Source organism: Eublepharis macularius, chromosome 7, assembly GCF_028583425.1.
Source record: "Eublepharis macularius isolate TG4126 chromosome 7, MPM_Emac_v1.0, whole genome shotgun sequence".
In the NCBI taxonomy this organism is placed as follows: domain Eukaryota; kingdom Metazoa; phylum Chordata; class Lepidosauria; order Squamata; family Eublepharidae; genus Eublepharis; species Eublepharis macularius.
The window spans coordinates 15448958-15468989 of record NC_072796.1 but is presented as its reverse complement, the minus strand read 5'-3'; the positions used below and the strand labels follow the sequence as shown (position 1 = coordinate 15468989).

Here is a 20032-nt window from a genome sequence, read left to right as displayed (position 1 = left end):
CTACACGAGGTTCCTCTCCTCCAGAGGAGACCTCACTCTCAGACTGGGCCATGACAACACCCCTCACACCCAAGATCAACGCGCCCTCAGGTTCTTGAGCGTACTTGCCTGTTCTCCACCTGAGAACAGGGGGCTGTGGGCAGTTTGCGCCCCTCCAGCCTTCCAAACAGCAGCACGGACAGCTCAGCACATTGAGCTGCGTTAGACCTCCATGGATCCCAAACTGGAAGTCTGAGCATTGTCTTTCAATGAACCTTTTGGAATCAAGAAACTTTAAGTTTCTTGCAGAAGGGGGGAGACGAACTCTAGATAACAGGGATTCCATAGTCTGACAGCACTTGTTTTAGTTACCTAACACTCTAAAAAAACGCACAGGCAGTTCATGAAAACTTGAAAAGTTCACCTTGAATATAAGCCGTTACTATATATTAGGTTAGTATTGATTAGTATAATGTGCTTTATATTATTATAACAATATGTAGGCAGGGAGTTATGCATTTGATGGAAGCCAGTGTGTGGTAGAGAAGAGGGTGTACTTACTCCCTTCTCTTCTCCCATGCAAGTAACACAGCACTCCGCATGGAGGTTCCATTTGTGCATTTCTTGACCCTCGAGTGGGGTGGGGTTCACGTGAATAGGGCCTGCACACAGAGTTCCTGTTTCTCTCACTATATTAAGTGCGTAGTAGACTAGTGTGTCCCATGCCTGCTCTTCTGCAACACAAAGAGGATTGACAGCTTGGGAAGTATATGAATCATGAATCCAGTGTATGTTTTATCTTGTGATGTGTGTATACAATTATTATTTCATTATCAAGTAGCATAAAATTCTAAAAATGTGTCCCTTGTAATTTCAATAGCTCCAAAGGAATTAGCCGTGTTAGTCTGTAGATGCAAAGTAGTAAAGAGTCCAGCAGCACCTTTAAGCCTAACCAACGATTGTAGTATAAGCTTTCAAGAACCACAGTTCTCTTTGTCAGATGCATCTGATGCAGAGAGCTGTGATTCTCGAAAGCTTATGCTATAATAAAGTTGGTTAGGCTTAAAGGTGCTACTGGACTCTTTACTGTTCTATAATTGCAAATGTCTTCACAGATGTGTGTTTGCAGTGTAAAACTTTTCTGTACAATAATGTTTTCCCAGGTTCAGTACTTCAACACGCAACTTAAAAACTTATTTAGCGTGCTCAAGTATGAACACATGAAGAATCCCAGCTTGCTTGGTTCATCTGTCTTTGGGAAAGATGATATCTATGCTGTGTGGAAAAAGTTTGTTCTGAAGATTTTGGAGCCAAGTCCCCAGATGCCTGCATTCTATTTTGTGAAGGTACTTTTCTCTCACATTTATCCCCTGTCCTTTCTTCTAGACACTTGGGGCAGCTTATGTGGTTCTCCCCTCCTTGAAGTTTATCCTCACAGTTACCCCAGGGGGAGGTAGGTGGAGCCAGGAGAACAACTGACAAGGTCACCTAATCAGCTTCTTGGCCAGGTCGAAGTTTAAAACTAGGACTTCTTGGTCCTTGCAATGTAACCCTACGCCATATTGGAGAAGTTTGATGGTCTGCTTTAAATTAACAGAGCTTAGACTTTTTCTTTCTTTTAAAAGTAAATTAGGAGTCCTTTGTCATTTTGTCTTACAAGTGCTCAAAATATTTCCTCAGCAAAAGAAAAAACAAGTCAGAGATGATAATCTTGAGTGGAGAAAAACACCTGAGGAGAAAGAGTTAAATAGTCCCTTTCACCTCATGCCAGGTTTCCCTTCCATGGATGAGGTCTGGATAGGTGGATGAAGAGTTAGAATTATTTTTTAAAGAAAAATAGTCATGAAACTTTAAGGAACATATAGTTCCACCTTTCAGGTCAGAAGAGGTGAGAGCCTGATAAGAAAATGAACCTTAGTATGGCCAGAATCAACAGAAAAGTGTAAATTATAGTAACGTTTCATAAATGAAAACCGTAAGGCTTGGCCAAGTAATGAAGTCTCAGAGGAAAAAGAAATAAGGAGGAAAAATAATGCCAGGTTTGAGAACAGAAAAACGGGCACCATCAGGTTTCACCAGAAAGAAACCAGTTGAGAGGAATGGGGAAAGCCAGTCAGGCCCTGTGGTTTTCCCGTATCGGATAGCTGAAGTTCGATTTTGCCTATTCATTTCCATGGTTCCAAGTTTGACATTGAGGAGAACTGTGGCCTACACGAAGGCTGTTGAGTGGAGTTAACCCAGATTTTAGGCACACATTGATTAATTCGGCCGAGGCCACAGGAAGCGTCCTATTTACAGCATGCACGCTGTAATTTTTGAACATCTCTCAGTTGCCAGCATTGAAGGGGGCTGTATTCTAGCAAGGCCCAGCAGATAACGAGAGACAGACAGACACATCATTCATCTTTGAGGGTGATGCGCAGTGTCTCAAAACACCCCTTCCTCCTTTCTGCGAGGAGGCTTTTGGGGGGCAGTAAAAGGTGATGGCTGCAAGAGGTGTGGAGTTGGGCTGAGGGTGGGGTGGGGTGCTGGGCACTTTATGGGCAGGTTTATGTGAGAGGTTCACACTGAAACGGCCCCTAGAAAGGTCGTGCACCCTCTCCTCACGAACATTTCAAAACTCCGTTGCCATACTGACTTTTATATAAAATCCCTATTCAGGAGTCTTGGCCTCAATGCCAATTGCACTGTTAATCCTCCAACAAATATCACAATCCAAGTCTTTATGGGTTTTTTTACACACCTATACTGTTTGTAAAATTGATTTATATAATCATTTTTAACCATTTGCTGCCTACAGGGCCCTAACTGGATTCAAAAAAGGGCTAATTGGATAAGGGGATTTTTTTTTCTTTGTTTACCTCTTGTCATCACAGGGAGAGCAATGGCTAGCAGGACGATAGATATCCCCTGAGAGCAGCCGCATTACGTAGCCAGCTAGTGGACCCCTGCTGCACTCTTCCTTGGTCCTCCTCCTCCAGATCCTCGATGTCTTCGATCAGGAGGGCGTCTGACGACAGGCTGGCTTTGGCTGAAAAGAAGAATCCAAATCCTGTTCTGGTCAAAGCTTGGGTCTCAAGGCCTGCAAAAAGTTTCTCCGCTTGATGACAGTGAATGTGCCAATCCACAGCCATCCCAAAGGCTTAAACAGTTGACCAATCTCAGTTGCTAAAGATTTTCACATTTGTAACCATAGGTTTGAAAAAAGATAACATTATTTTTTCACTCAAGGAACAATAACCTACCTGCCTGAAAGGGGGGAAGCCCTTATTTTTAATATGGAGAAACACTGTACTTGGTTCCATCTGTGCTTAAACAAATTTACCGTGCAATCCTAAGCAGAGAATCCCCAGCCTAAGTCCATTGACTTCAAACAGCTTCTATTAGAGAACTCTTCTTAGGATTGCACTGTTAATCTTCCAAAAAATATCACAATCTATGCCTTTATGAGATTTTATACCTGTATATACTGTTTGCAAAACTGATCCATATTATCCTTTTTAACCATGTGCTGCCTAGAGGGCCCTAATTGGATTTAAAAAATGGGTATACCGCTTGTCATCACAGGGAGAGCAAGGGCTAGCAGAATGTTAGACATCCCCTGAGAACAGCCGCATTACCTGTACAGTTACTGGACCCCTGGTCCTCTCTTGGTTTTTCCTCCTCCCCATCCAAACACGGAAGGAAGTCATGTGAAGTCAGGCTGGTTGTGAGTGAAAAGAATACAAATCATGTTCTGGACGAGCTTTGGTCTCAACTCCTGCAAACAGTTTCTCTGCTTGATGACAGTGAATGTGCCAATCCACAGCCATCCCAAATGCTTAAACAATTGAATAATCTTAATTGCTAAAGACTTCCATGTTTGGAGGGGTAGTGTAATGGGAGCTTCAAGCAAAAGGCTTTAGTAGCAAGGTTCAGTACAGCTGCATTCCGATTGGCCGTGTTGTTGAGCTGGCCAATCAGGATGCCCCTACAGACTAATGAACTAGCAAATAGGGTTTGTGGATACCGGGTGTTTGCTATTGGTTGAGTTTAAGTGTGGGCGTGTTCTGGAGGGGCAGTTGAGTGTTCTATAACTGCTGTTTTGATGCCTGTGCTTTGAGTGGGGACGTCCCTGTTAATAAGAGAGCGGCTGGAAATCACTTGAACTGTCGTACCCGCTATATAATAAGAACCATCCGAATGAAGAAAGTGAAAGGAAGGAAGGGCCCATCAAGAATCCATGGGAGCTGCAGGCTTATGCCCAGGACATGTACTGAAAGAGAGTTAATATTACAAAATGGAAACAATTGGCATTCCTGTTTCGTTCATAAATGTCTCGGGGAAACTTGCAGAGTACATGGAGGATATTGTCCTAATAATATTCTGTGCGGGGTATTTAGGAGGAATGTTTTTCTAAGCAAGTTCTGACAGAAACAGAAAGAAGTTCATCTGGTACCACCACTTCTTTTCACTGCTGCAAACTGTTGACGACTGTTTTCACCATTATGAAGCTCTTGTGGGTTTTTTATTGATGGAAAACAGATATTGTGAAAGGTTTCAGTTCACCAGATAAAAGGGAATAGCAAAGACTCTCGTCATTAAATGGAAAGTAATGGCCATCCCTGGACTGAGGATCTGGATTCAGCAGAAGAATATGGACTTAGTTGCTGAAATCAGCCTCCACGAAGTGTGGTTAGGAGGCAACGCCAGATTGTTCCAACCCTCATACCTGGAGAGACTTTATTGTTGTTTCCTCGGAAAAGCCTGAGGAGCTTCCTCCACAGGGAAGGCATTTTCTTGACCTGCAGGATTTCCAAGAATGACACTCAGAATTACACAGCACAACCATCAGACACTGGGGGAAATATGGGACAAAGAGCAACAAAGGCCATTGTAGGAAACTGACCTGGCAAAGCCCTGATGCTGGTGGTTGGGAGAGCGATGCCGTGCCTCTCTGCCACCTCCATGGCCCACACTGGGCAGCTCTGGAAGCTGGGTGCGCTGCTTGGGGCAGAAAGGGCCCAATGAAAATGAATGGGATTGTTGTCAGTCCATTCGACTTGTTGCCCCGGGTTGGAGTTCCCCCACCTTTTCCCCATAAAAAAAGCCCTAAAAAGAACAAATCAAGTTCTGTGCCTTTATAGGATTTGATTCATATATATAGACCATTGCAAAACTGATTCATATTATCCTTTTTAACTATGTGCTGCATAGAGGGCCCAAATTGGATTTTAAAAATGGGTATACCTCTTGTCATCACGGGGAGAGCAAGGGCGAGCAGAATGATAGACATCCCCCGAGAACAGCAGCATTACCTCTCCAGTTATCGGGCCCTGGCTCCTCTCAGAGTTCCTCCTCCTCCTCCACATCTTCTACGGGCTGATCCGGGCTGAATTTAGACTTATCTATGTCAGATCGAACCCCCCGCCCCCCACCATGGAGCACAGAAGCGCTTCCAGGGCGGCCACAGTCCCTGGAAGTGACATCATCATGCAGTCCCTCCCATGCATGTACAGAGGTGAGCCATCTCCTCCCAGGAGTTGCCCCGGGTTAGAGTTCCCCCACCTCTTTCCCCAGAAAAAAGAGTTCTGGACAAGCTTGGATCCCAAGGCCATTGACTTCAATCAGTTCATACTAGAGAACTCTGCTTAGGATTGCACTGTTAATCCTTCAACAAATATCACAAATATGCTTTGCATAATTGATTCATACTATCCTTTTTAACTATATGCTGCATAGAGGGCCCTAATTGGATTTTAAAAATGGGTATACCGCTTGTCATCACAGGGAGAGCAAGGGCGAGCAGAATGATAGACATCCTCCGAGAACAGCCGCATTACCTCTCTCAGGCCCCTCCTCCTCTCGAAGTCCCTCCTCCTCCTCCACCACCACCTCCTCCAGGTCTTTGAGGAGGAGGGATTCTCCTGCCACGCTGGCTTTGGCTGAAAAGAAGAATTCAAATCCTGTTCTGGACGACCTTGGGTCTCAAGGCCTGCAAGAAGTTTCTCCACTTTAAGACAGTGAATGTAACAATCCACAGCCATCCCAAATGCTTAAACAGTTGAACAATCTCAATTGCTCAAGATTTCCGCATTTGGAACCATCCGTTTGAAAAGAAGAGAACATTATTTTTTTACTCAAGGAACTATAAGTTAGCTGACTGAAAGCGGGGAAAGCCCTTGTTTTTAATAGTGAGAATTGCATCACTCTGTTTTTAAACCAAGAGTTAGTTACATCAGCAGCCAGGTTCTGGTCCTTTGGGGCCCCTTGCTGGGATCAGGCCACTGCTGGGCAGGGAATACTACCCTGCCCGGCTGTGGCCCAATCCTGTTGCTTCTGGGTCCCTTTTAGCCATTTTTGGCCCAACAAAGGCCCAAAATGGCCAGGATTGGGCCCAACATGGCCAGGATCGGGCTGCTGCCTACAGCAACCCGTTCCAAGCCGATTCGTACCCGTTTTGTCCCCATTTCGGCCCCAAACTGTCAGGATCGGGGCCTAAACAGCCAGGTTAGGTCTACTGCTGGACAGAGAGTGTTATCCTATGTGGCAGCATCCTGCTCCACGCTGATGTCAAACATCATTATGTGAACTGCTCAGGTACATGCCGATGGCAGCTCCTCTGATGATCCACCCCACTGCTTTCTTTCCTTTGAAGGCTCACCCCACTCTCTGGAAGCTTGGAGGTTTCTTTAGCCTCTTCCAGGGGTGGAGGCTCTTCCTTCCCATTGGAAGTGCTGGCCGCTCGTTCCTGCTTCAGATCCTGGATGGCCTTCTCTTCATTCAGCTGCAGCTGCAGGGCCAAAGTGCTCAGAGGTTTACTTTCAGACATTTCTGTGATCATCACCGTCCACTTCTTCACAAATTAAAAAACAATGAAATAACTAACCTGGAATAGAGCACCACATGATGAGGAATTGGCCTCTGTCTTAGATGGCTCTTTTAAAAGGCTGCCACCTGACAGTTGGGGAAGGCTGACGGTAAAGGTGGGCGTTGGCACCTCCGGGACTGACTCTCTTGCCAACCTCCTTGTAGCTTTTCTTAACATCCTGCACCCTGATTTAGTTGTGTGTGGAAACCCAACCATGAAAATTCCAGCCCTTGCAAGGTTTTGAAGTAGGAGACACTGAGCTAAAGTCTGGGAAAACCTCCCCCTTTCCATGTGGTGGAGGAGAGTGCTCTCATTCATAGCTGACTTAGGGCAACTCCTGGTAGGGTTTTTACTGGCAAGAGACTAACAAGGTGGTCTGCCATTGCCTGCCTCTACAACCCTTGTCTCCCTTGAAGATCTCCCATCCAATTGCTGACCAAGGCCGACCCGGCTTAGCTTCTGAGATCTGATGAGATCAGGCTCACCTGGGCTATCCAGGTCAGCGGCTGATGCCAAGGGAAAACTACACCCCTGTGCTTACGTGGCACTTTTTACCACATGTGGTGAACATACAAAAAAAACCCCAAATTGGAAAGATATACCTATTGAGATTCAGAAGATTTCTAATTAAAAAGTGATTTTGCCATAAAACCTCAGGCTATGTTGTTGGGAATTTTGCCAGATAATGTCATGGCCCAGTCTGAGAGTGAGGTCTCCTCTGGAGGAGAGGAGCCTCGTGTAGCCAGCCAGGACTCCTCAGGAGAAGAGGAGCCCTGTGTAGCCAGCCCTAGCCCTGATTCAGCAGAAGCCAGCAATCAGGAGCAACAGCTGCTGGCTGATCAGAGCTTGCAGCCAGCAGCTGAGGCACCAGCATTCTCTAGCTCCAACACCACAGGCGAAGCTCAGCCAGGGACTTCTACAGGTGCAGCGCAGCCAAGAGCCTCCACCCCCCACCCCAGGTTCACCCACGCCCAAGGAACGCCGCAGGCAGCGCCAGAGACTGGAACTGCAGGAGAGACGGCGCAGTGCTCGACTCTTGTGCCAACGGCAGCTGCTGGAGAGTGACGATGAGTAGCATCAGGATGGAGCCCCAGCAGCTGGCTGAAAACCACGCCTGGCTATAAGAGCCAGTCTGGAGGAGCTGCCGGGTGTGGAACCCATGTGTCTATTGCCTGCAACCATGCTGTGCTCTGTGAACCTTGCCTGTGCCTGCTTTTGGACCTGACACTATCGGTGCCTGACCTTGGACTGTGCCTGACCTTGCTCTTGGACTCTGGACTCACTCCTGGCTTTATCTCGTGCTCTGACCACTGGATTGACTTGGCTTTTGCTCTTGGAACTCCCCTTTGACTTTGGCCTTAAGATTTGGACTTGAACCACCCTGCTTGGGCTGTCCCAGCCTGTGACAGATAATGTCAAACATCATTATGTGAACTGCTCAGGTACATGCCAATGGCAGCTCCTCTGATGATCCACCCCGCTACTTTCTTTCCTTTGAAGGCTCACCCCACTCCCTGGAAGCTTTGAGGTTTCTTTAGCCTCTTCAAGAGGTGTAGGCTCTTCCTTCCCATCGGAAGCGCTGGCCGCTCGTTCCTGCTTCAGATCCACAGCCATCCCAAATGCTCAAGATTTTCGCATTTGGAACCATCTGTTTGGAACAATCCAAGAGCAAGGGCTAGCAGAATGATAGACATCCCCTGAGAACAGCCATGTTACCTGTATGGCTAGTGGACCCCTGGTCCTCTCTTGGTTTGTCCTTCTCCTCCTCCAAAACCTCCATGTCTTCCAGAAAGAAGTCATGTGAAGTCAGGCTGGCTTTGCGTGAAAAGACTACAAATGGTGTTCTGGGCCAGGTTTGGTTTCAACTCCTACAAACAGTTTTTCCACTTTATAACAGTGAATGTGTCCGTCCCCAGCCATCCCAAATGCGTAAGAGTTGAACAATCTTAATTGCTAAAGACTTTCCTGTTTCCTGATGGAAAACAGATATTGTGAAAGGTTTCAGTTCACCAGATAAAAGGGAATAGCAAAGACTCTCAACATTAAATGGAAAGCAATGGCCATCCCTGGACTGAGGATCTGGATTCAGCAGCAGTATATGGACTTAGTTGCTGAAATCAGCCTCCGCGAAGTGTGGTCAGGAGGCAACGCCAGATTGTTCCAACCCTCATACCTGGAGACACTTTATTTGTTTTTCATCTGAATATCCATTTTAATAGTTTCCTCCAGAGGGATGGTGCCATTTTCTTGACCTGCAGGATTTCCAAGAATGACACTCAGAATTACACAGCACAACCATCAGACACTGGGGGAAATATGGGACAACGAGCAACAAAGGCCTGGCAAGGCCCTGACGTGGGGTGTTGGGAGGGCGATGCTGTGCCTCTCTGCCACCTCCATGGCCCACACTGGGCAGCTCTGGAAGCTGGGTGCGCTGCTTGGGGCAGAAAGGGCCCTGGAGCACTCCTGTGCACTGCAGCTGCCCAATTTGGCCCAAATTCTGATGGAATTGTGCCACTGCAAATGCTAGGAGCGCTGCTGGGGGGGGGCGACAAGAGCTCTGGCGCACTCCTGTGCCCACAGCAGCCCAGTTCAGCTGTGATTTGGGAGGCTGTGGAGCTAAAAGCACTGCTGAAAGGGCAGGAAGGTCCCTAGAGCGCTCCTGCACCCCAAAGTTGCCCAATTGGGCCCCAGTTCAGGCAGCTGCAGAGCTGAGTGCACTGCCAGGGGGCAGCAAGAACTCTGGCAACCTCCTGTGGTTCACCCTCTGGAAATATCCAGACCGACATTCAGGTTATTTATGTAAAAAGGATATGAAATTGTAAATGAATGGAATTGTCGTCGGTCCATTTGTCTTGCCCGGCCATCTTTGACAATGAACGGAAACGGGATTAAGGAAAAGAATTAGAGAGTTGGTATTCCTGGGGTTTGGGGAGGGGGGCAATCTGTGGGAAGGCTTCTAGTGTCCCATCCCCTCTGCCAGACCTCCTGATTGATATTTTATTGATATTGATAACAGATTGATATTTACCCTCTCTGAGCTGGATCCTTCCGTGCCACTACCTGGTGATCCTGGCCGTGATGGAGTTTTTAGTGGCAACACAGACTCCACTGAGTCTGAACATATGTTTGCTCTGCTTGAAAATGCAGGCCTCTGCATTCTTTGGCGAAACCATTGCTGGAACCGCTGTCTCAGAGAAGAAATTTTTGAGTCCTTTGATGGTATTGGTCCCGTCCTATTCTTTCTCAGGCACCTCACCCAGGAGATAAATTTTATCTGGGGGCAGCAAGTGGATGGAGCCTCAGCCTCCTCCGTGGTGCATCTGAGGAAAAAAAGAGGTCACTCAATGAACCTGTCCACCGGGCTGGACTTCAGAGGCCTACCATCAAAGGTCTCCATGGTGGGGGGACTGGTTTGGGCTGACTGGGCACCCATTGTTTCTAGGTGAAGTGGAGCTCTATAAAGTTGCTCAAGGCCCCAGAATCAATCATGGCCATGGTGCACAGGACACGGTAGGGCAGGTTGAACTGAACCAGGAAGTTCAGCTGGGTTGGCATGTGCAGAACCTCTGAACTCATCCCAAAGCTTGAGGGTCCTATGGGACCTAAATTTGGCATTTCTCTGGCCTGCTGGAGGTGTCCATTTCGTGGGGCAGGTCTGCAATTGATCCTACCTCGTTCTTGGTGAGGTCCTGGAACCATTTTTTGAGTCCTTCTCTGGTATTGGTCCTGTCGTATTCCTCCTCAGGCGCCTCACCGAGGAGATTAATTTGATCTTGGGGCAACAAGTGCAGGACCCCTCGGCCTTCTCCGTGGTGGTTTCTTCCTCCACCGGTTGGATCTGAGGAAAAAAGAGAGGCCACCCAATGAACCTGTTCTAACTTTCATGGCTTCCCACCAAGAAATTCTGGGAGTTCTGTCAAGGAAGTGTGGACTCCTTCGCAAAGCTGCTTTTGCTACTTGAGACAGCCAGATGCGGGAGCAAATGGGCCCCAAACTGGACTTTTGGGCCCATTTGAGCCCAAAACGTGGCCTAAAAGGCCAGGACTAGGATGGTGCAGGGCAGGGGACGCTTCCTCTGCCCAGCACCAATCCAATCTAGACCCGTTTGGCCCCCAAATGGGCCCAAAATCACCACTTTTGGCCTAGTTTGGCCAGCATGAGGGCCGAAACGTCTGTGACCATATATGTGCTGGGAGGGTGAAGCTTCCCCCACCCGCCACCAACCTGCTCCGGGCCTTTTCGGCCCCGATCTTGGCCGAAATGGGCCCAATCCAGGCCAAAACAACCCCAAAGGGCCAACAATGGCCGTTTTGGGCACATTTCAGCCCGGATTGGGGGCAAAATAGCTGGGACCATGTTGGTGCTGAGTGGGGGAAGTTTCCCTGCCTGGCACTGATCTGATCCGTGCCGTTTTGACTGCAAAAAAATGGCCATTTTGACCCGTTTAGATGCCAAAACAGCTGGGATAGAGTCCGTGCCAGGCCCTGGCACCGACTCTATCTCAGCTGTTTTGCCAGAAAAAGCCTTTTTTTTACCTGTTTCGGCCAGGATTGGGGCTGAAACCGCTGGGACTGGGTTGGTGCCGGGCACGGGAGGGTCCTCCTGCCCGGCACTGAACCAATCCAGGCTGTTTCAGCCCCAATCCAGGCCGTTTTGGCCCCGAAATGGGCCCAAAATGGCTGAAAATGGCCATTCCCCCTCAAAATGAGCCCTGGGCCCTTGCGTGGCACACTGATGACATCTATTGGATGGAAAGTTGGATGGGCATGAAATGAGGTTCACTTGAGCATCCCTAGGTCCTTAGTAACATGTAAAGAGAGACTTAAGCATGCTTGGTACAATGACAGAACAGTTTGCTCATGGGGATACCTTTCAGATAGAAGGGCTTCTTTTTTTAGAAAAAGATAGATATTTTACTTTAACAGAAGTAGTTTCTTTAAAAGTATAGCAAGTGGATGGAGCCTCAGCCTCCTCCGTGGTGAATCTGAGGAAAAAAAGAGGTCACTCAATGAACCTGTCCACCAGGCTGGACTTCAGAGGCCTACCATCAAAGGTCTCCATGGTGGGGGGACTGGTTTGGGCTGACTGGGCACCCATTGTTTCTAGGTGAAGTGGAGCTCTAAAAAGTTGCTCAAGGCCCCAGATTCAATCATGGCCATGGTGCACAGGACATGGTAGGGCAGGTTGAACTGAACCAGGAAGTTGAGCTGGGTTGGCATGTGCAGAACCTCTGAATTCATCCCAAAGCTTGAGGGTCCTATGGGGCCTAAGTTTGACATTTGCCTGGCCCGCTGGAGGTGTCCATTTGGTGGGGCAGGTCTGCAATTGATCCTGCCTTCTTCTAGGTGAGGGCCTGGAACCAATTTTTGAGTCCTTCTCTGGTATTGGTCCCGTCTTATTCCTCCTCAGGCGCCTCACCGAGGAGATTAATTTGATCTTGGGGCAGCAAGTGCAGGAACCCTCGGCCTTCTCCGTGGTGGTTTCTTCCTCCACCAGTTGGATCTGAGGAAAAACGAGAGGCCACCCAATGAACCTGTTCTAACTTTCATGGCTTCCCACCAAGGAATTCTGGGAGTTCTATCAAGGAAACGTGGCCTCTTTCCCAAAGCTGCCTTTGATACTTGAGCCAGCCAGATGGGGGAGCATGAGGGGGAGTGGCTTGTGGATTCTTCATCAGGCCAGCCAATCAGCACTCTACACAGCCTGGGGGGCAGGGGGATGTCCTCATGGGCCAGCTAACGTGCGCCTTGCACAGGCAGCTTCTTCTGGAGATGGGAGAAGTTCCTGGGCTCAGATCTATTTGGTTCTTGTACTGTTTCCAAAGCCGGGTCTGTGTATAAACCGGCAGTGGAATGATGGCTCAAAAGCCATGCATCTAGGCTATTTGTTGAAGAGCCAGTGAGCCGGATTCGGTCACCCTAATATGACCGCGAGGCTATGCAAAATGTCACAGTTTATCATCTTGAGAGGAGATCTACAGGGTTGGGATTAGGAAACGGGAGACGGGGATGGGTTTTGGAAATGGAGGATTGGCCTTGCCCGTGGCCCTGCCTGAGGGCGAAGGCCTTTCTTTCCTCATGCCCACGAGAGGGGCATCGAGGCCAAAGCTTTCCCCTGCCATACCCCTCAGCGGCATTTGGAGGTATGCTGCCTGTGATCAAGAGAACTTGATTCTCGAAAGCTTATGCTATAATAAAATTGGTTAGTCTTAAAGGTGCTACTGGACTCTTTTTGATTGTGAACATGGAGGCTCCATTTAGCTACCCTCGTTATTCGCCCTTGATGGACCTTCCTGCAGCAATTTATCTAGTCCCCTGACCTTTCCAAGCCACGTAAGCCCCTAATCATCACAGCTTGTGGCAGTGAGATCTATGAGTACTTACGTATGAGATTTAACTGATGTGCTGGGGCACATCTTTCAACTTTTACTCCAATATGCTACAGAAACAGAACAAGTGAAAATGTGTATGTTGAAATGGATTCAGAATTTCAGAGAAGAGAGAACATTCCTGAATTTATGGATGAAAGGTATAAAATTCGCTGCAAGTCAAACATTAAGAGAAAATCGGTATCAGATGTTTTACTGATCATATGTCACCCTAAAAATGTTTTTAAAATGGATATAAATATATTGGGACATGTTGGGTAAAGAAGCAGAAGGCACTTTTTACCACATGTGGATTTGCAAAACAAAACAACCCAAAATTTGCTGTGAAAGGGGTGGGGTGGGGTGGCTGGAGAATCTAACATGCTGCTGTGCGAGGAGGCAGGATTGTCACAAGATTTCTCAGCAGACGGGTGCTGCACACGTGGCTTCTTGTTCTTTAAGTTCACAGAATTTCCTGTTTGCTATTGATTTCAAAGGGTTTAGACTGGAGTAACTCAGCTTAGGATATCACTGTAGAAGGTTTAATTTATTTTGATGTAACAATATGCACCCTGGTTTCCCTTTGGGATTTTTTGGATTTCTGAAAGCTGTTTCCACATACAACTCTTTTAAAATCACAAATAAAAGTACCAAAAGGAGTATTTCCACTATGGTACCTGGTTTTCTTCCATGTTTATGGTTTCAGCTGACCCAAGACAACTTTTACGTTTTCCTGATATCTTTCTGATTTCTCACTTTCCATTTCTAGGACCTGAGAGGTTCGTGCTGGGGGTTGGTTTACTGACTTCTTCCTTCCTTCCTTCCTTCCTGCTAAGCCTTACACCAGTCTGTTCCTCTGGCAGATGCCCAGCTTCCTTCTTTCTGGGAAGACTTACCCCACTCTTGGAGCTCTGATGGTTCTTCGGCCTCCTCCAAGAACGGGGGCTCTATTTTCCCCTCAGAATCACCGGCCTCTCTTTCGTCCTTCAGCTCACGCAGAGTGTTAATTTGTGCGATCTCCCTCTTCGGTCTGCTGCCGATGCAGAACTGCCTAGAGAAGGTTTAATTTCAGACGCTTCTGTTACCACTGCAGTCCACTTCTTCACAAATAAAAACACAGCATAATTAACTTGGAGTTGAGTGCCACGCCATGGGGAGTTGGCCTCAGGCCTAGATGTCTCTTTAAAAAAGAAGCCCTACAAATTCCCTGGCTTGGGGCCTGTCAGTCCTAGGGTGGCAGTCCTTGACAGGCAGATCCCCAAGCCCCTCACATCAAGCACACCAGTGCATTGGCTGAAGAACTTTATTCAGAGATCTGTTCAGTTCGGGTGTACGCTCCAAGGCATAAGGTGGCAGAAGTGATTGTTCAAAACAATAGGGTTACTGATACAGGAACATCTTCCCTCCCTTTGGGGCAGTTTGCATTTCGGTGCGAAAACCCCAAATGTTACATGAGAAAGAACTTACAGTGCAATCCTAAGAAGAGTTACTCCGTTCTAAGCCCACTGAAATCAGTTGGCTTAGACTGGTGCAACTTTGCTTAGGATTGCACTAATAGTTTCGTCTAGATATAAGCACAGAGTGGAATTATTCTCACCTGTGAAGCAGATACATCTCAGCCTGCAGCTGCGTCTCTAGTCCAAGGCCAGACAAAACTGAAAGTGCATGCTTCTTTAGAGATAAAGGCTACTTGCCTCCCTGAGTTGCAGCATTAACAGTACAGGCATACATAAATGGTAGTGATTAATATCGGCATGATTTCTATATGAAAGCACTGCTGAGGGGGCATCATTACCTGTCCACTTAGTGGACCCTTGGTCCTTTCTTCCTTGGTCCTCTTCCTCCAGATCCTCGATGTCTTCAATCAGGAGGAATTCGGATGACAGGCTGGCTTTGGCTGAAAAGAAGAATACAAATCCTGTTCGGGACGAGCTTCGGTCTCAAGGCCTGCAAAAAGCTTCTCCACTTGATGACACTGAGTGTAACAATCCACAGCCATCCCAAATGCTTAAACAGATGAATAATCTCAATTGCTCAAGATTTTCACGTTTGTAAGCATCCGTTTGAAAAAAAGAGAACATTTTTTCACTCAAGGAACAGTAACCTACCTGACTGAAAGGGGGGAAGCCCTTATTCTTAATATTGAGAAACGCATCACTCCGTTTTTAAAGCAAGAGTTACATCTGTGCATATGGACTTAGTTGCTGAAATCAGCCTCTGCGAAGTGTGGTCAGGAGGCAACGCCAGATTGTTCCAACCCTCATACCTGGAGAGACTCTGGCCATCGTCACACGGGCTTTTATTTAGCGCTAAAATGGCGCTATTTCCCGGCAAACACCTACCTTATTCCAACACTGTAGCGATTTTCTCTCTTCTGCTTTGTGCTTGATAGTCGCGCTATTTTCTGCCTCAGTGTGAATGCCTCACATCGATGTATTTCGCCTCGCAACGTCCTATGCCCTCCCTTCAATCCCAGAATCCATTTCTTCTTGCGACTCACCTTTTTTAATTTTATTATGTCCTTATAACGCCATAACGACATAACACAATGCAAACTTTCTGCTGAAGTAAAAATGACTCAATCGCCCTGGCAGAGTCTTCAGCGATGGGGATCACGTCAGACAGGGAGTTTTCTGCAGGCAAAGGGCTATTTATATAATTTCAAAGTTGGAAAAACAAAAGGGTCATAATGTTTTGCTCTAACGGAATGTTTATATGCTGTTATTCCGTTATAGCGGAATTAAACGCCGGAATAATTTTTAAAAAGGGGGGGGGGAGGAGCTGCTTCTGTGCAGTTAGAGAGAACAGAACAGAGTGCTTCGGTGTGGACAGCTGGTGGCGCGAAGAGTCGTTAGGTGACCCAAAGAAACGTTACTGTGCCGATAACAGGTAGGACGCTATATGCTGTAAATTTAACGGAAGAGATGCCCGTGTGACGACGGCCTCTGTTGGTTCTTCCTCCGAAAATACTTTTTAATAACTTCCTCCACAGGGATGGTGGCATTTTGTTCACCTGCAGGATTTCCAAGAATGACACTCAGAATTACACAGCACAACCATCAGACACTGGGGGAAATATGGTACAACTAACAACAAAGGTCTGGCAAGGCCTTGATGCAGGGGGTTGGAAGAGTGATGCCATGCCTCTCTGTCACCTCCATGGCCCACACTGGGCGGCTCTGGAAGCTGGGTGCGTTGCTTGGGGCAGAAAGGGCCCTGGAGCACTCCTGCGCACTGCAGCTGCCCAATTTGGCCCCAGTTCTGATGGAATTGTGCCACTGCAAAGGCTAGGAGCGCAGCGGGGGGGGGGGCGACAAGAGCTCTGTCGCACTCCTGTGCCCATGGCAGCCCAGTTCAGCTGCGATTTGGGAGGCTGTGGAGCTGAAAGCACTGCTGAGAGGGCAGGAAGATCCCTAGAGCGCTCCTGCACCCCAAAGTTGCCCAATTGGGCCCCAGTTCAGGCAGCTGCAGAGCTGAGTGCACTGCCAGGGGGCAGCAAGAACTCTGGCACCCTCCTGTGGTTCACCCTCTGGAAATATCCAGACCGACATTCAGGTTATTTATGTAAAAAGGATATGAAATTGTAAATGAATGGGATTGTCGTCAGTCCATTCGTCTTGTTAACCCCGGGTTAGAGTTCCCCCACCTTTTCCCCATAAAAAAAGCCCTAGAAAGAACAAATCAAGTTCTGGACAAGCTTGGATCCCAAGGCCATTGACTTCAGTCAGTTCATACTAGAGAACTCTGCTTGGGATTGCACTGTTAATCCTTTAACAAACATCACCATGTATGCCTGTATGGGATTTGATTCATATATATAGCGCTTTGCAAAATTGATTCATATTATCCTTTTTAACTATGTGCTGCATACAGAGACCTAATTGGATTTTAAAAATGGGTATACCGCTTGTCATCACGGGGAGAGCAAGGGCGAGCAGAATGATAGACATCCCCCGAGAACAGCTGCATTACCTCTCCAGTTGTCGGGCCCTGGCTCCTCTCGGAGTTCCTCCTCCTCCTCCACCTCCTCCAAGTCCTCGAGGAGGAGGGGTTCTCCTGCCATGCTGGCTTTGGCTGAAAAGAAGAATACAAATCCTGTTCTGGACGAGCTTGGGTCTCAAGGCCTGCAAAAAGTTTCTCTGCTTTAAGACAGGATTTTAAACTTTAAGATAGGATTCTCCACTTAAGACAAGAATTGGAGTTTAAAAATGGGTATACCTCTTGTCATCATGGGGAGAGCAAGGGCTAGCAGAATGATAGACATCCCCTGAGAACAGCCGCATTACCTGTATGGCTAGTGGACCCCTGGTCCTCTCTTGGTTTGTCCTCCTCCTCCTCCTCCAAAACCTCCATGTCTCCCAGAAGGAAGTCATGTGAAGTCAGACTGGCTTTGCCTGAAATGACTCCCAAGGAGTCCTCACTCTCACTGAGCCCAGACTGGGCCACAACACCCTGCCTGACGGCAAATCTGAACAAAAACAAGAATCCCCCATAATGATAGAATCACCAACAGTGTGACCATAATACACAAACCAATTGTGATTCAAAAACACTCTTCATCCAAATGGATAATTAAATCCAACACACAGCTTCCAAAAGTTCTAGTCAAAACTGATCAGGGTGATGTACACCCAAAGAATCCTCCCTGCACACAGGTCCAAAATCAGACGTTTGAAATAATCAACAATCCAAAGTCCATTTGGATACAGGTAAGTCGTAGTCCATAAAGTGTTGTTAAATTTTTTTACCATTTTTCTTTTTGCAGAAAATTTTTCAGTACTTTTGACTAGAACTTTTGAATGTTTTATGACTTTGCTTACGTATTTATCATTATTCTGGTTTGTTGCACATGTCACTTTACAGTAGATTATGATGATATAAAAAACTTTGGAAGCCACGGGTTGATTATCCATTTGCATCAAGAGTGTTTTTGAATCACAATTGGTTTGTGTATTGTGGTCACACTGTTGGTGATTCTATCATTATGGGGGACTCTTGTTTTTGTTCAGATGTGCAGTCAGGCAGACATTATTGGGCTCCGTAGACCGATGTCCTTACACAGATTGAGGGAAGGGCATATACAAGCAGAGTGTGTGGTCATGTTTGCTACAGCTCATCTCAATGTTATACCATGTTTGAGCCTCTCGTTTATGAATTTACAAGAAAAATAACTGCACAGAGAATTATGAAATTCCTCGTTTGTCTGCATTCGGCACACCAGACTGAAAAGGAAGCATTCGTGGAGAGCCAAATGAGGTCATTCAAACAGACTTTGATCTTTTCTCCTTGTCAGTTTCAATCCTGACCATAAATTTACAGCTTAGAAAACACAAGTACTTGTGAGCATCTCAAAAGAGTATCCTCGGATATCCACTGAAGCTTTAAACTTCTCTTGCCTGCCATAAATTATGTTTTATTCTTCAGGTCTTGATGTTCTTAATTATAACCAAAGTCAAAAATTTCAGCAGAAAAACATCAAAGCAAAAAGCAATATAATTCTACCATACTTCCTAGCTTTTTGTGCAGCTGAGAAAGATTTCCATTAACTCAGCAGCATGCATATAGTCTATAGTCTCTCAACAGAAGTCTGCACAGAACAAACTACCTCAAAGGTATTTGGCCTGATCACATGCTTCGGGAAGCTTTTTGCTGACACAAAATGGTGGCCGGACCACTTAATTCAAATAGGTGAAGCAATTCCTCAGAGATGGAAACCACTTCAACAGAGGAAAAGCCCTACCGGAGGCCTCTTTAAAGCACAAGTGACAAAGTCATCTCAATTATAGATAAAACAATATAACGTAAACTTGAAACAATATTGTTTGTATCTTCGGAAGAACAATACTGTACCATCTCAGAGAATGGGTCTAGTGTAATTAATGTTAACAGCAGCCAAGACAGCAATAGCCCAAAACTGGAAGAGTGATAAAATTCCTACTATTAGACAGTGGATGCTAAAAATTTGGGATCTCTTAATATCTGACAAAATAACTGACCAAACAGCCTCATCAGAAAATCCCAGTTATCAATCCTTTATTGAGAGATGGCTCCCCTTTTCAAACTACATCACAAAATATACCTCTAAAGAGACAACTGTGCCTAAGAAATATATTGATTTTTATTTCTATTAACCATTTTGGATTTGTAATTAAGTTATTTCTCATATAACTAGTATTGTACTGACGTTTGGAGCATAGTTGTATTGTTATCGTTTAGTATTGTTATTGTTGTAAAAAGTTTATAAATAAAAAGTCATTAAAGCACAAGTGTACTTCTGATGCTATATAGTAAAAGTGGGTATCTCTCAAATTTCTAGGCAGGATGGGGGAGGGGGGCTTAAATTGAGATAGGCTTCATCCCCAGATCTCGTTTTCAGCAACGAGGTCAGCCCTAATATTTGTGAAGCAATAAGAAGGAAGTGGCTCCAGGCTCACCCATAAGTATCTTTTAGTTATTTTAAATTAACCAAGTAAATTAAGTATTGCAAGGTGGGTTTCCCAACCAGGGAGCCTGGCTCTCAGAAAACAGCATCCTGCATCCTGCTAGTCCTCTCAGACACATTTCAAGCTCCAAACATGGCTGAGTGGAATGACAGAATACCGGCTAGTAATTAAGAGGAGGCATGAGGTATTTCTGAAAAAACTTATCAGCAATTCATTACCCCAAAAGACCATTTTGAGCCTAGACCCAAGTAGTTGCGGATGACATCCATTCATTTAACCAAAAAAGGGACCAGGGTTAGGAAACTAAACAGGAAAGGGAATCAACAAAACCAATTTGAAAAGAAAGGGACAAAATGTTATTCATAGATGGAAAAAAACCTGATTAATTAC

General features: G+C 46.3%; 1 protein-coding gene across 1 annotated transcript in view; it reads left to right on the top strand.

The window, feature by feature from the left end:
• The window catches only part of LOC129333887 (telomerase reverse transcriptase-like), a 212199-nt gene that overhangs the window by 7746 nt on the left and 184421 nt on the right, over nucleotides 1–20032 (top strand). The window contains exon 2 of the mRNA XM_054985828.1: nucleotides 1143–1325. Within this exon, the coding sequence (XP_054841803.1) occupies nucleotides 1143–1325 (183 nt within the window). The remainder of the gene's footprint in view (nucleotides 1–1142; nucleotides 1326–20032) is intronic.